The sequence below is a fragment of the Pyricularia oryzae genome, chromosome 5, assembly GCF_000002495.2.
Source record: "Pyricularia oryzae 70-15 chromosome 5, whole genome shotgun sequence".
In the NCBI taxonomy this organism is placed as follows: domain Eukaryota; kingdom Fungi; phylum Ascomycota; class Sordariomycetes; order Magnaporthales; family Pyriculariaceae; genus Pyricularia; species Pyricularia oryzae.
The window spans coordinates 3,115,926-3,129,478 of NC_017852.1; the positions used below are offsets into that span (position 1 = coordinate 3,115,926).

Consider the following 13,553-nt stretch of genomic DNA (forward strand, 5'->3'; position numbering starts at 1 on the left):
GATAGCCGACGTGTACAACATGGTATGAGGCGGGACAAATTCAGCGCCCATATTGCGAATGTCCACCACGGCTCGCTGCATTAAACATAGGAAATACTCCCTACACAGTCGACTACAGGATATAAAATCTACTGCCTACCACAGACCGCTCACTCGGCTGTCAGTGGAGATTGGCCGATTGGCCCCAGACAATGCATTTGACATGGCGTGAACTCTCCTCACTTCGCATACGGTAAAAAGAGCCTGTCTGCCTGCCTGGCTGCATGCATTGACATTGACTGAGCACATACCTACATCCACTTAGCGTTTCTGTCAGTGTCGGCGAATTAATTACTCGGGCGTAAATGAAAACCCCAGTCCTCTTTCCTTTTCAGTTTTCACCTCCAGAATCGATTTTGTTTCCGATCAACAGATAAACAGAGACAGATACTGTGGATGATGGAGAAACGAACGTTTTCGATCCTTACCCAGGTATTACAAATGTACTGCACAAGGATTGCACAAAACCAAAAACCCCACCTCACATTTCATTTCCGACTTGGGGCAAATTTCGCTTGCAAGGCTTGCTAGCACACCATGCTCTTTTTCTCTCTCCCATACGAAGCCGCGGTCATGTTGCTGATTTTGGAATGCCCTTCATACTTGGTACATATCACGGCAAATTCAGTCCAGGTCCAGTGGACCGCTCTGTGTTTGGCATTTTTCAGGTTTCCCTTTTGGAATACTTCTCGAATGTTTGAGGTTTCTGTCCCCTGATCCTGGGAGGATGCCCCCGGAAGCTTGGGGGCCCGTTGACTTTGCTGGTTGAAGATTCAGGCAGGCCGCAGGCAGCTTCGCAGCGAATTCCATGCAGCACTCAATCTATTCGCCGATCGCACTGACGATACGCATTCATTTTTTTCTGCCTGAACCTGGGGTTTTTCATGCACAGGCTGCATAACGTCGGGAGTAGGGGCATCCAGTGAAAATTTGTGGGCCGATCGGTCCAACCGACAAGCTGCTCGTTTTCCACTGGTTGTCTTTTTCCCCTCCCCTTATATGTCAAAGAAGCCAAGTCAAATTGCCAGAATTATTACCCGGTTCTAGTTCTAGGTTCTTGCGCAAATACAGTATATGCACTATATGTACGTAGGATGCCAGTCAACCGGTAAATGTGTTGACCGTAGCATAATGAAAGGCATTGGATCTCATCCAGACCTAAAGTACAGGCATGTAGCACAGGCACTATAAACCACACTAAACGAATATGATCAGCCATCTTTCAGCTTACGCAGTGACACATCACTTGCTGCCGTGGGCCAGAATATTCGTGCTCAGTACTTCGTACAGTACATTTAACCTTCATCTTTGCAGTTGCTGTACGTTAAAGCTGGGGTAACTATTCAAGCTATGCTAGCCGCAGACCAATCTAACATGGACTAGACGCATGCAAGTTAAGAGACGGCTTTTGGGGGTGTCTGCATTTGAGGTGCAGTAGGGTCGCAAGCAAGATTGTGTGTGTTCGATTGCCCAATCACGGTGAAGCTTTTCGACTAGCTCCCTGAACCTACTCATGACTGCCCTTACCAACAAAACGTCACTGCGGCGGGTAAACAAGGCGGCCTCAGTTCTCCATCCGACCTAAAAGGCTTGTCCAGCGCTTTGCATATGTCGTCTTGATGGCTTTCCCCGTCAGGTTCTAAACCCACGGGTAAGCTTCAAACGCTGCACCCTGCAAACATAACAATTTTTATTTTTTATTTTTTGGATAATTTGCTATCCACAAAAAATCAAAAATGTCAATTCCAATGACGCGACTGGGCGACAGAGGTAAGCAGAAACAAAAAAGCAACAGCAAACGAACCCGACATCACACCACGCACGTGCGGAAGGGAAACTCCCTGGTTTTATCTACTTTACGGAGTTACCTGCCCGTCTCTGCGCAAAACCCTATTTAACCTCAACACCTCAGACCGCATTTGCTAACGTCGTGAGGACCGTGATCCTACTCTCGTCCTTGGTGTTCAGCCTTCAGTCATAGCGAAAACAATGATGTAGAGGCCGAATACGACCGACTTAGGGACTTGGCTCGGCAAGAGGCACGGAAACGCGGCGACTGTTTCGAAAGGGTGAGTGAGTTCATGTACGGGGTACCTAACCTTCATTTGATGTGGGGCCGGCAGCAGCAACGTACTGTTTTCCCGGGTATCGGCTCCGTGTCCGGCTCCGGCTCGAACTCCTATTCCAAATCCCCTGTCAGGTTTGACCTTTGCTTTGAAGCGGCCCCTTCATCTTTTTTTTTGTCAGTCAGGGTTTTTGTCCGTCCTAATCTCACCTGATGCCTGGTTGCTTCACCATACTTTTGACTCCACCACAAACTCCAGAACCCAGCAAAGTCATCTCGAGTTCGCCCCCTATTTTCCCTTTATTCTCTCAAATTCTCGATCCATGACCAAGACCATGTCCAAATCTGGAAAAAACTTACCGAAAGGGTCGATTGTCACAAACAATTGCCTTTTAGTACAAGTTGCTATCGAACCATTTCTGACTCCACACGCCGCGTCCTAGTCCCGCCAAGCGTACGAAAATGGCGACGGCGCCGAAGCCAAGCGCCTCTCCAACGAGGGCAAGAAGCACGGCGCCAACATGGAGCGCTACAATAAGCAGGCCTCTGAGTACATATTCCGGGAGAACAACAACCCGGAGCGCGTGGCCGAGGACACCATCGACCTGCACGGTCAGTTCGTCGAGGAGGCCGAGGACATTCTTGAGGCCCGCATTCGCGACGCCCAAGCCAGGGGCCAGAGGCACCTGCACGTAATTGTCGGCAAGGGCAACCACAGCGCCGGTGGCGTGCAGAAAATCAAGCCCCGCGTCGAGCAGGTGTGCCGCGAGCTGGGCCTCGACTATGCCACCGAGGCCAACGACGGCCGCATCTTTGTTGACCTGACCGGAGCCAAGGTCGGGGCGCCGCCGCCGCTGCCGCCACAGCCTGGTGGTGGGTACGGCGGCGGTGGTCACGGGCCCAGTCACGGTGGCCACCAACCTCACCACGATTCTGGTTATGGCCAGGCCCACCACGGGGGTGGCCAGTATCAGCAGCACCCACCGCAGCAGCAACAGCAACATCACCAGCAACAGCAGCAGCAACAGGACGACGATATCATTGGTATGTTACTCAAGAAGATACCTTGCTGCATTGTTATGTAATGGATATCCATTGGATATATGGGATAGTGTCAGTCTATTCAAAGGAGCTCTGCGTTGGGCCTAGAGCAGGATGCAAATATGATATGAGAAACCGGGCAGACAATCTGCTGCATCATGTTTCCAGGCATGTTTGCAATTTGTCTCTTCCGTAGATCTGGTGGCACATGCCAAAGCACCGAGGGTTGGATATAATGTCGTAATTCAAAGAGAAAGGAGAATTGATGACCGATCTATGGCTTGCTCTATCCCAATCGCCAATACTCTCGACGGTGTACACTGTTGTGACAAGGCCCCCTGCGTGACCCTTTGCTGCTTTGTCCTCATTCATTTGTTCCCAAAGGCAGAACGCTTGCTGTCTTCAGGACAGCCGGGTGGCACATTGCGCCCATCCACGTTTTTTGTTCCATTATCAATCGTGAGCTTCGAAGAGAACAAGACGCTGTTTTTCTCCAGTCGATTCTATCATCGACCCGTCGTCCCCGTCGTTAATCACCCAGTTCATGCCTGCCTGCGGATTTCCCTAGCTGTCTGCTTGAGGTTGTAGTTACACTCCTCATACGCCCGGCCGGCACCGAAACCGGCACCGACAAAGGCAGGCCAGGCCCTGCGCTTAAAGACAAGGACCGAGAAGACGACGCCGAAGCCGAGGCCGAGTGTTGACTTGATCAGGAGGTTCGAGAGGCAGTGGTCCCACTGTTTAAACCCGTTCGGTTTTCGCGCGTGGTGGCGTCAGTAATCTGGGACTACGTAGCCAAGTCCACGGAGTGGTAGGGTGGACTTGACAGCTTCAGTGGGAAGACATGGACAGTGGCGAGGGCCTTTTTACCTTCTCGTTCAAAAGTGCCTCGCTGACTGGGCGCGCGAAGGCGGGCGAGCGCGTAGGAGGAGCTGTCTCGGACATTGTTTTGTTTGGATTTTGGCTACACGTTTGGGAGAGTAGGATTGTCGGTTCAATCAGTCAGGTTGAGCTCCATTGAGCGGACTCAAAGCTTCGGCAAGTTGACATTGGCTTACCTCGAGCGAATTGGACGGTCGGAAGCTGTGGTTGTGAGTGCAGAGGGGGAAATGGATTGGAGATGGTGACGTTTTTGCGGGTGATTCCGATTCCTTACCGTGAGCTGCCTTACCCGACGACCGATGGGGATCCACATGGAAGTGGAAGCTCGAAAATGCCTGGCGCGCTGTGGTTCCTTTGAAAGGCGGTGAAAAAGTTCACGCGCCGACTTTCTTTACTATGGGCAGAATCTTTCTAGACTTAGTTGCCTCCCCCGCTGGTAAACATTTTTGGGGAGACATTCATATCATTTCTAGCTATATTGTTACCGATTCAATGGTCAGTAAACAAAAGTTTTGATTTCTCTACTGGGTTCGCCTGGCAAATCTGCAGAGCCTGTGGCCGGCACTGCCCTTTTCTAGAAGAAAAAAATACACCCGCCATCAATACAAGTTGCAGGGGCAATGGAGGGCGCACAACTTCCCAAGCTCACCACCGCCCTCAACCAGGGTACGGTTGAGGAAATTCCTCAAAAACTCAAGGAGCTCTGGACTACTCTTACAAAATCGGAGCCCGATAGCACACATGCTTCTGAAAAGTTCATACTGAGATGGCTTCTCAAATCCATGACCGGTTCTTCCACGGACGCCGAGACAGTCCGCCGATATCCGTTGACATGGACCTTGATGGGCTGTCTTTTCAGCCGCATACCGCTCTTTTCGCTAGCCAAGGCTCTGGCGGATCGGAGGTTCATGGCTATTCTCCAGCAGACCTTGAAGAATATTTCAAGCTCGGCCTCGAAGGAACTAGACGGCGACGTCGAGATGCAGGATGCGCCAAGCTCTGCCAAAAAGTCTCTGAAGAGGAAGAGATCTCAGGAGTTCGCGTTTGACCTGAGTGTTCTGAAGGCACCTTTGTCGCGTCTGCGGTCCACAGAACAGGTCTTTGCAGCATTGAAAGTGCTGATATCTAGGATCTCAGCGGATGCCAACGACAAGGCTAACGATCGGATGGGAGCTGAGCACATTCGATCTCTATTTGGTTGTGCTACTAAAGATGCCCTCCAAACGATGTCGGCATCTTTGGATCTTTGCAAGCTTGCCATTGCTGAGGAGACCACCGAATGCTTGGAAGGTCAGGACACATGGATCAACACTCTGGCTTCAGTGTGGGAGCTGCATATGCGAAGTGGTAGCGATGCCCGTGACTTCGCTCTACATATGGCCAGACCTAGCTGTTTGGTGCTCAGGAACTTAGTTCAGATGGATGGTTCTTCCTCTACATTCAACAGGAAGGTTGCCAAGGCTTGGGAGAGAGATCTACAAGGCCTGATAACCAAGAATCTCATCCTTCCCGCGAGGTCCGAATTTTCCGTCAAGAAGGGCACTGGAATCATATCTGCCCCTATCAACCACCAAAGTGAGATCTCCGCCCTTTGCCCTGTTCTGTTTCAGCTGGTTTTACAAGCGCCGCAACCGATCGGAGGTGCCACTTTGAAGAAAGATAACGAGGAGTGGATTGATGTGGTCTTTTCTCTACTTGAGGAGCGTGTAAAGACGATGGAAATTGAACAGAGGAATTCTGTGATGCAGGAACTTCTTGCGTCAGCTCTCGACCAAAACTCCTCCCCGAAGACTTCAACATTGCTGAATGTCTGCAAGGAATATGCTCTTGGTGATGGAAAGCTAGATTGGGCTATCGTCTCTTCAGTTGCGCATTGTGATCCTGATGTATTCCTCACCTCTGAAGAGGGACGGAGCTTGTTGGATACGATCCTTGACGAGGCACCAAACGAGGCTGTCGATGACAAGGATACCTATGAGGCCCTTTGCTCCACAATTCTTTCTCTCGCGAGTGGCTTTGTGAGAGCTCGAGAGCTTTCCAAATTCATCAAGAAGTGGTTCGAGCGCTTGACAAAATGTTCCATCAAGAAGAGCACCAAAACCACGGAAAGAATATTCTGGCTCGACTCTCGAATTTCTCAGTCGGTATCGAGCTACATCCAGGAGGCGCTGACCACGAAACAGCTGGCTGATCTCATCAGCGATCTCAGTCAGTCAAAAGATACCCCAGCTGAAGCAGCTCGTGCAATTGTCTTTGATGCCATCTGCCAGGGCATCACCATTGACGACTTCTGGGAGGCCGTTGGCACCAATCTGTTTGAAAGTGTATGGACTTCACCGACGAATTTCAAGGCCGCCGAAGTGTCTTCCGCACAGCTCAGGATATCAGCCAAGGCTTTCACTTGGGAAGTTGCCAGCGACCCTTGGGAGATGACGGGTGCTTTTCTCCAGGACAGCCTCGATCAGCCGAAACTGAAAGCCCCTGCTACCTTTGAGGCTTTTCGGAGCACTATTGCAGCGTGGAACTCATGTTACTCTGGTGAAGTTGTCTCATCTGAGGAAAAGTCCTCGTTGGGGCCAGATAGGGTGATTTCAGGATTCATGCAAGTTCTTATCGGAAAGCTTTTGGCCGAGGAGCTCAACGTTGATGACTGCGTCTTGCGGTTTCGCCTGGAAAGCGACAACGTCATGAAGGAATCGGATGTTTTCAGCTTGCTGCCCTTTGGGAAGGTGTCAGTGACTACATATCTCGCATGGATATTGTTCTATTTCCCCAAACTGCTACAGTGAGTCTTGATGAGCATACAAAAGATTAATCCCCATAACTTTCAGCTGAACACTACTAACCCCACAGAAGAATGTTGCAGTCGACCAGTGGCTTGGCCGAGTTTGTAAAGGCGGTTGTAGTCTTCCTCGGTAGATCGAGTGGGACAGCTGCTTCGGCATCAAAACCGGCCTTTGATGCGTTTGCCAAAGCTTTGACTGAATCACTCGCTGATATCCCAGGCGATTGTCTGTCAAGTAAGTTTTTTGTCCCTCTAATAAAGCTACTTTTAATACGCACTGGAAGAAGCACGGCGTTGACGTTTGTTCCAGCAATCTTTGTGGACCCAATCATAGAAACCCTGAAATCCGCAAACTCGTTTGCTCAGCCAGCCAAGCCAGGAGTGGCTGCAGCGAGATTAGTAACCAGTTTCAACAGTGAACGACTCCAGCGGGGTGACAGAGAACGGTTGATGGAAACTGTCTATACCGTCGCAAGATCTAAAACTTCTGCTGATTTCGATGGACTTGCTTGGGAGTCTCTCCTGGGGCTCATGGTGCAGTTGATGGCAAAGCCTACCTTCTACGCGGTAAGTATCCACTCAATTCTTGGTCTGATGGCCTAGTCTTTACTGACCATTTTGTCTAGGATATGAGCATTCAAGGACTTGTGGAAGTCGGAAAGCTTCTCAAAAAGAGGGTCCGCAAAGATAAGGCAGACCTATTCAAGGACTCACGGACAGCGGTGGCGTTCAAGCTATATGGAGAACTGGCATATCTAACATTTAGGTACGTTGACGCTATATTCGGATTGTAACTGCGTGCACTAACATTAGTATAGACAAATGTCTGTTTCTGCCGGAACAAGAGAGGTGAACTTCATTAAAGAAGTCTGGCCAGCAATTTCCAAGGCACTTGGAAAGCAAGGCCGCGACACTGACATGGTTCCATTAACATTACTTACCGCTTTTGTGATCGCCATTCAACAATCACCCGTTCACGACCAGCTTTCCCAAGAGATTGGCTCATTGAAGAAGTCAAAGGATGAACTGTCCCGGTTAGCAACTCTTGCAATGGAAGAGCACTTTAAGGGCTCCAGTAAAGCGCTTGGCCTGGACCTAGAAACTCTGATAAAACTTCGAGCAGCCTTTATGGCCGCAGAATTCAGCTGGAGCTCCAGTAATCATTACGCAATAGCAGCAATCTACGAGCAGATTATTGCGGCTGCTCCTGAAATCCGGAAAGCCGATGTTGAGATTGGCACCCTGGCTACGTCTTTCATCGCAGGCCGGTTACAGGAGGGGCAGCAAGGCTCTGTCGATCAGGGGGGCAATTGCGGTGCAGAAGACTCTGGAGAGAATGACCGCTCGAAGCTTGACGTCAAGTCCGTCATCAAGAGTGTGGATATGACCATTCCGGACGGCGATGAAACCGCAAAAGTAGCTTTCCTCCGAGACCTGGCCTCACGTCTACAGGGTGAAAGCGACAAAGCCACAAACATTCTCACTGCTAGGAGAGTGATTAAGGCCGGCATAGAAGGTGCGTTTTCTACTGAGCTCTGGAGCCGTACTGCACCGTATTGCGGCTAACTGCGAGTATATTTAGTATCATCTACCACCGATGAATCAGCTGTAGTACTCAGCATGGTTCAGAACACGCTCACACAGCTGCTTGTCACCGCCGGCTCGATCAATGAAGTCGTTGACGGAGCTCGAACAATTCACCAATTACTCGAAACGAAGTTGGCCTCAGTCACACAGTGGAACGTGGAATACACCTTGAGCAGCATTGCTGTCGTCTGCTCGGATAAGGCTGTCAATGCGGATGTGATCCGTTCTTCGCCCAAGACTTTCGGGTGGCTATGTCTCATGATGGAAGTGATCCTGAAAAGACACCGCCGTCGTCTCGATGGCCACCTCCATCTTCTCATCACTGTGCTTCAGTCGCTCCTCACTTGCCTGGTACTGAACCCATATGATGGTACACAGGGGAGCTGGGCATCTGGGCCAGTGTCGGGTAGGAAGGTAGAAACCTTCCCATACTGGGAGAAGCATGCGAAGACATATGGCCGCCTGCTTACGCTGGTGTGCGAGCCGAGCGCCGCCTCGGTGATGCGCACCCACCAGCACGGGAGCAGCGCTCCTCTAGACTCGGCAACGGACGCAGCCAAACGCTCAGCAGGTCAGTACATGTACTTGGTGCTGATGCACTTTATCAAACTGCAGCTGGAGAGCGGCGTACCTCATGCGGTGCGGGAGGCTTTGGTGCCGGGTGTCAATTCGATCCTGGACGTCACGCCACCTGACATGCGCAAGGTTATGGCAGATGCGATGGATGCTAGCGGAAGGGCAATTTTCAAGGATATATATGAGAAATACCGGAGGTTTGGCAAATGGAGGGGTGCTTAAGGTTGCCGTGGTGTCTGGGATATTTTGATAAGATCCATTGCAATTAAAGCTGTTGCTAGTGAATGACAAACAATCACGTTTACAACCATGTTCAACCTGCCCTTGATGAGACTCAGCCTATGGCTATGTTGTCCTGGATCAGGTGGCGTCATAAATAAATAAGAAGTCATACATATACACTCTATTTGGCAAGTTCAATTATTGTATAAATATTATCTTGAGCCAAATGATCAGCATAGTCGTCAATAGATTACCCAGTCACAGAACTCTCCTTGACTTGATTATCTGGTCGCCCATGCTTCTTAACGTGGGACATAATTGAACTGCGCATATCCCAAAGCACAAAGATCCAGATAATCTGGGCAAGCCAGGCACCCAGGATATCGACGACCCAGTGATTCCTCCAGGAACTGCCAATCGTAGACCAGCGCAAAGCCTCGCCCACCCAGTTGACGGTGACGAGGTAGTTGCCGCGCTCCAGACCCTTGATGGAAGCCTCTGCCACCTCCTCAGGCGACTGCACGGGGTCGTCTTTTTCGAGCGCCTTTGTGACTGGGTGCTTGATCTCCTGCTCTTTCTCAAACGCGGCACTGGTGATGGTGCCGGGTAGCACGACGTGAATCTTGACCGGGTGATCCGGGTACAGCAGAACCTCCTGGCTAAGGGCGTCGGCGAGGCAGCGCAGCGCGGCCTTGGACGGTGCGTAAAGTCCGTACCCAGCGATGCTGGCCATCACGGCCGCCGTCGACGTGAAGATGAGGTGGCGCGGCTCTGCAGTGGGGCCGGGCGCCGGACTCGACGGGTCGTACCAGGCCCGCAGCACCGCGTGCGCCAGCTCCGCCGTGCCCCAGTAGTTGACGTCCATGGCCTGGCGCGCGATGCGCACAGCGTCGGAAGTGTCGGCGAAAAGAGTCGGGTGCGCGATGCCCGCTACTGTCCACACGATGTCGGGGGGTTGCCCGCCGTTCCACGTCGTCGCGGCTTCGAGGAGCGCGATGGCATAGCCCGGCTTGCCTACGTCGGCGGGTATGTGGTGGAACCTTTGCGTCTTGGGGGATTTTGCTGCCGACTATGTCGGGGGTTTGGGAGACAGGTTCTTGTTAGTCAGGCGCATGACCAGAAAATATAATAAAAACAAAGATAAAAGTGAGCAGCGATCGGAAAGCGGTCTTAAAAGAGGCCACAAAATCACATGAGGTGACAACGCACCTTCATTGCTGCGATCGTCTCTTCCAGCCTCTGAACGTTCCGTGCCACTATAATCACATTGGCACCTTTCGCCGCCAGCTTGACGGCTACGCTTCTGCCCATGCCATCCGAGCCGCCAGTGAGCAGGATAGTCTGAAAAGGGAAACAGTGGTTAGTGCTTTGTTCGTCTGGTTTAGCGGGAGTCTAAATTCATGAATCGAGACTGCATACCTTGCCTTCAACAGGCATGCTATTCTTTACCCCGAAGACGCCCATGGCGCTTACTAGAGCGATTGCGCTCAACAAACCAAGAGCGGCTAATTTGAGGGTTGATTCGCTGGGACTGAGGTGAGACTCCATGGAGCGATTCGTGCCAACAGTGAGGAAATCCATAGAAAGAGGTACCAATTCTCCCACTTTATCTCAATCGAAGAAAATAGGACTGTCTGATCATAGCATCAGGTCCCGAGTAACTTCACTTAAAAATGGGCCTCAGTTTCTCAGCTTTCATTTCTCCTAAGCCTTCACCCGACAGCCCGATATCATCACAGGCAGGAAGATGCCAAAGGGGCAAAGGGGGAATTTTAACCCCTGTTCCGCGCAGCTTGATGTCAGTGGAGAAATAGGTGGCAGGTGTGGGGCAACACATGCGCTCCTGCACGTCGAGCTCTAAAAGCCGATAACGATAACAAAAAATTATTAGCTTGAGCAGCAGCAGCCCACCTTGGGATAATTTTCGAACCACACCAGAACACAGTGATTGCACCTGCCCAACAACACGCATACCTGCCCCTTATTTATGCGCCACATCGCGCACATATTCCACTCGCTTTCTTCCCACCACAAACGATCCAAAGTATTCACCATGGGCAAGAAGCGCAAGGCATCCCGGCCGACGGAGCCATCGGGCCCGCGGGAGGTTGATCCCTCCGACGCCCGCCTGATGGTCAACTCGTACGAAGATCTCGCCGATTCCGAAGAGGAGTACTTCATCAACAGGGACAAAATTCTGCTTGAAGATGGACCCAGCTCAAAGCGCCGAAAGGCCGACAAAGAAGATGAGCTGCTCGAGTCTTCGGACGAGGAGGTTCTGAATTACGGCGATTCGGAGGACGATGAGAGTGACAATGAGCTTGATGCCCGCAAGAAGAAGAAGAAGGCTGCGGACGACGAGGATGAAGAGGATGACCAGGGCTACTGGGGCTCCAACAAAAAGGAATACTACGAAGCGGATGCGCTGGAGACTGAGGCCGACGCACTGGCAGAGGAAGCCGAGACCAAGAAGTTGCAGCAAAAGAAATTGGCTCGCATGTCCGAGGCAGACTTCATGTTCGACGCCGACGAATGGCTTGGCGAAGACAAGGACGAAGATGCGGAGGGTGATCAAGCAGTCACCGAGGTTCTCAAGGATGTCGAAATCACCAGCGATATGGGCGACGAAGAGATGTACCAGATACTGCAGACCAGGTATCCCGAGTTTGACGGTCTGGCCGACGAAATTCTGGAGCTGCAACCGCGTCTGGCTGAGTACCAAAAGGCCGCCGAGGGCAAGCCGACCAAGTCACTCGAAGTCGTGCAGTACTGGACGCTGGGCTGCTACATAGCCGCTCTGGCGAGCTATATTGCTATCCTGACATCCCCTGTCAGAGATGGCGACGGCAAAGATTCTGCAAAGACACTAGACCCAGCGACACTCCGCGATCACGATGTCATGGCGACTCTGGTCGACTGCCGGGAGGCTTGGGTTCGTGTAAGAGCTCTGAAGTCACGGCCGAAGGCGACACACCAGCCCGAGGATGTGGAGATGCTGTCAGATTCTGCAGAAGAGCCCAAGGAACCACAATTGGCCAAGACCGACAAGGCCTCTGCTGCTGAAACACACAGTATGCTCAGGAAGAAGAAGGCTCTCGAAAAGAAGAAGTTGGCCAATGCCAAGAAGCTGGAGGAGTCCCTCGCAGATCTTACTGGGCTGCTGGACAAGCCCAAGAAACGAAGCAAGAAAGAAAAGGCGGCGCCTTCCGAGACGCGTGACGAAGATGAAAACTCAGACTTTGGCGACGAGGAGATTCTCGACGCTGGAGCAGCAGAACAAAAAGCCGCTCGCAAGAAGACGCTTCGGTTTTACACGTCCCAAATCACACAAAAGGCCGACCGCCGCGCCGGAAAGGGCAGGGACGCGGGAGGCGACATGGACATCCCGTACCGCGAGCGCCTGCGCGATCGCCAGGCCAGGCTCAACGCGGAGGCCGAGCGACGCGGACAAAAGAGCTCCAAACACGGCGAGGAGCTGGACTCGGGAGACGATTACGACGACGACGAGGCGGGTTTGGCTCAGGAGGTCCGCGGAGACGAGGACGAGTACTACGACATGGTTGCGCACGGGGCAAAGCAGAAGAAGGCGGACAAGGCAGCGCGGCAAGAGGCCCTCAAGGCGGCCGGCCAAGGGGACCGTGTGGTGGAGAAGGAGGAGATTGGGGAGGATGGAAAGCGGCAGGTCACGTACCAGATCCTTAAGAACAAGGGACTCGCGCCCAAGAGGAAGAAGGACTCCCAAAACCCGCGTGTCAAGAAGCGCAAGAAGTTCGAGCAGAGCAAGAAGAAGCTCAAGAGTATGCGGCCTGTGTACAGTGGAGGAGAGGGCAAGGGCGGATACCAAGGAGAACTCAGCGGTATCAAGACCGGCCTGGTCAAGAGTGTCAAGTTGTAAAGGGGTGTGGCTGTTTTGTAGTTTTGATACAGGACCAACTTTATTTTTCATTCAACTCAAAGCCGAAACAGCTTTATCTTTTGTGGGCCCAAACGTCAAAACTGAGTGTAGGTGTCTTTTGAATGTAGTGCCATGAGAATGAAGCCGCAATAGATTGATGGTGTTTGCTTTTCGCTGGTAGCCCGCCTGGGCTGTCATGGCGTCTGGTGACTTGAACGGTTCAGAACTGGAGTAGTTCCCCACTGTGTCCACACTACAGGGGACAGGTCCCCGCCATCATCAAATGCCAGTTGGAGATGGAACGCCCTGAACCTGACAACAAGTTACCAAATTATAGCCCTAATACATGACCATTTCCGGCGTGTTCTTTCCATGTTTGTCTTTTTTGTCCTGCTTAATTGATTAGTCCAAGTACAGATTCATCTGATTGAACCGCCCAAATGCCGCTGCTGCATATTTAA

At 51.8% G+C, this 13,553-nt stretch overlaps 5 protein-coding genes across 5 annotated transcripts; 3 read left to right on the top strand and 2 right to left on the bottom strand.

The window, feature by feature from the left end:
* The first annotated feature begins 1,669 nt into the window (after window positions 1–1,669).
* On the top strand, window positions 1,670–3,520 carry MGG_00364 (smr domain-containing protein). Its single transcript, XM_003718668.1, has 3 exons — window positions 1,670–1,809; window positions 2,008–2,108; window positions 2,548–3,520. Exons 1-3 carry the CDS (start codon window positions 1,776–1,778, stop codon window positions 3,187–3,189), a joined length of 777 nt encoding a protein of 258 aa, XP_003718716.1. The 5' UTR covers window positions 1,670–1,775; the 3' UTR covers window positions 3,190–3,520.
* On the bottom strand, window positions 3,369–4,326 carry MGG_11589 (uncharacterized protein). The gene is made up of 3 exons (XM_003718669.1): window positions 4,204–4,326; window positions 4,016–4,109; window positions 3,369–3,882 (listed from the first exon to the last, which is right to left on the bottom strand). The coding sequence occupies exons 2-3, from the start codon at window positions 4,088–4,090 to the stop codon at window positions 3,688–3,690; spliced, it is 270 nt and encodes an 89-aa protein (XP_003718717.1). The 5' UTR covers window positions 4,091–4,109; window positions 4,204–4,326; the 3' UTR covers window positions 3,369–3,687.
* A 146-nt stretch (window positions 4,327–4,472) lies between these two features.
* On the top strand, window positions 4,473–9,285 carry MGG_00363 (uncharacterized protein). The gene is made up of 6 exons (XM_003718670.1): window positions 4,473–6,812; window positions 6,884–7,047; window positions 7,123–7,379; window positions 7,439–7,578; window positions 7,631–8,328; window positions 8,395–9,285. Exons 1-6 carry the CDS (start codon window positions 4,648–4,650, stop codon window positions 9,195–9,197), a joined length of 4,227 nt encoding a protein of 1,408 aa, XP_003718718.1. The 5' UTR covers window positions 4,473–4,647; the 3' UTR covers window positions 9,198–9,285.
* Window positions 9,215–10,981, bottom strand: MGG_00362 (3-ketodihydrosphingosine reductase tsc10). The gene is made up of 3 exons (XM_003718671.1): window positions 10,617–10,981; window positions 10,407–10,538; window positions 9,215–10,266 (listed from the first exon to the last, which is right to left on the bottom strand). Exons 1-3 carry the CDS (start codon window positions 10,776–10,778, stop codon window positions 9,448–9,450), a joined length of 1,113 nt encoding a protein of 370 aa, XP_003718719.1. The 5' UTR covers window positions 10,779–10,981; the 3' UTR covers window positions 9,215–9,447.
* Window positions 10,982–11,116: 135 nt separating this feature from the next.
* MGG_00361 (uncharacterized protein) lies at window positions 11,117–13,259 on the top strand. The gene has a single exon (XM_003718672.1). It carries the CDS (start codon window positions 11,185–11,187, stop codon window positions 13,090–13,092), a length of 1,908 nt encoding a protein of 635 aa, XP_003718720.1. The 5' UTR covers window positions 11,117–11,184; the 3' UTR covers window positions 13,093–13,259.
* Window positions 13,260–13,553: the final 294 nt, after the last annotated feature.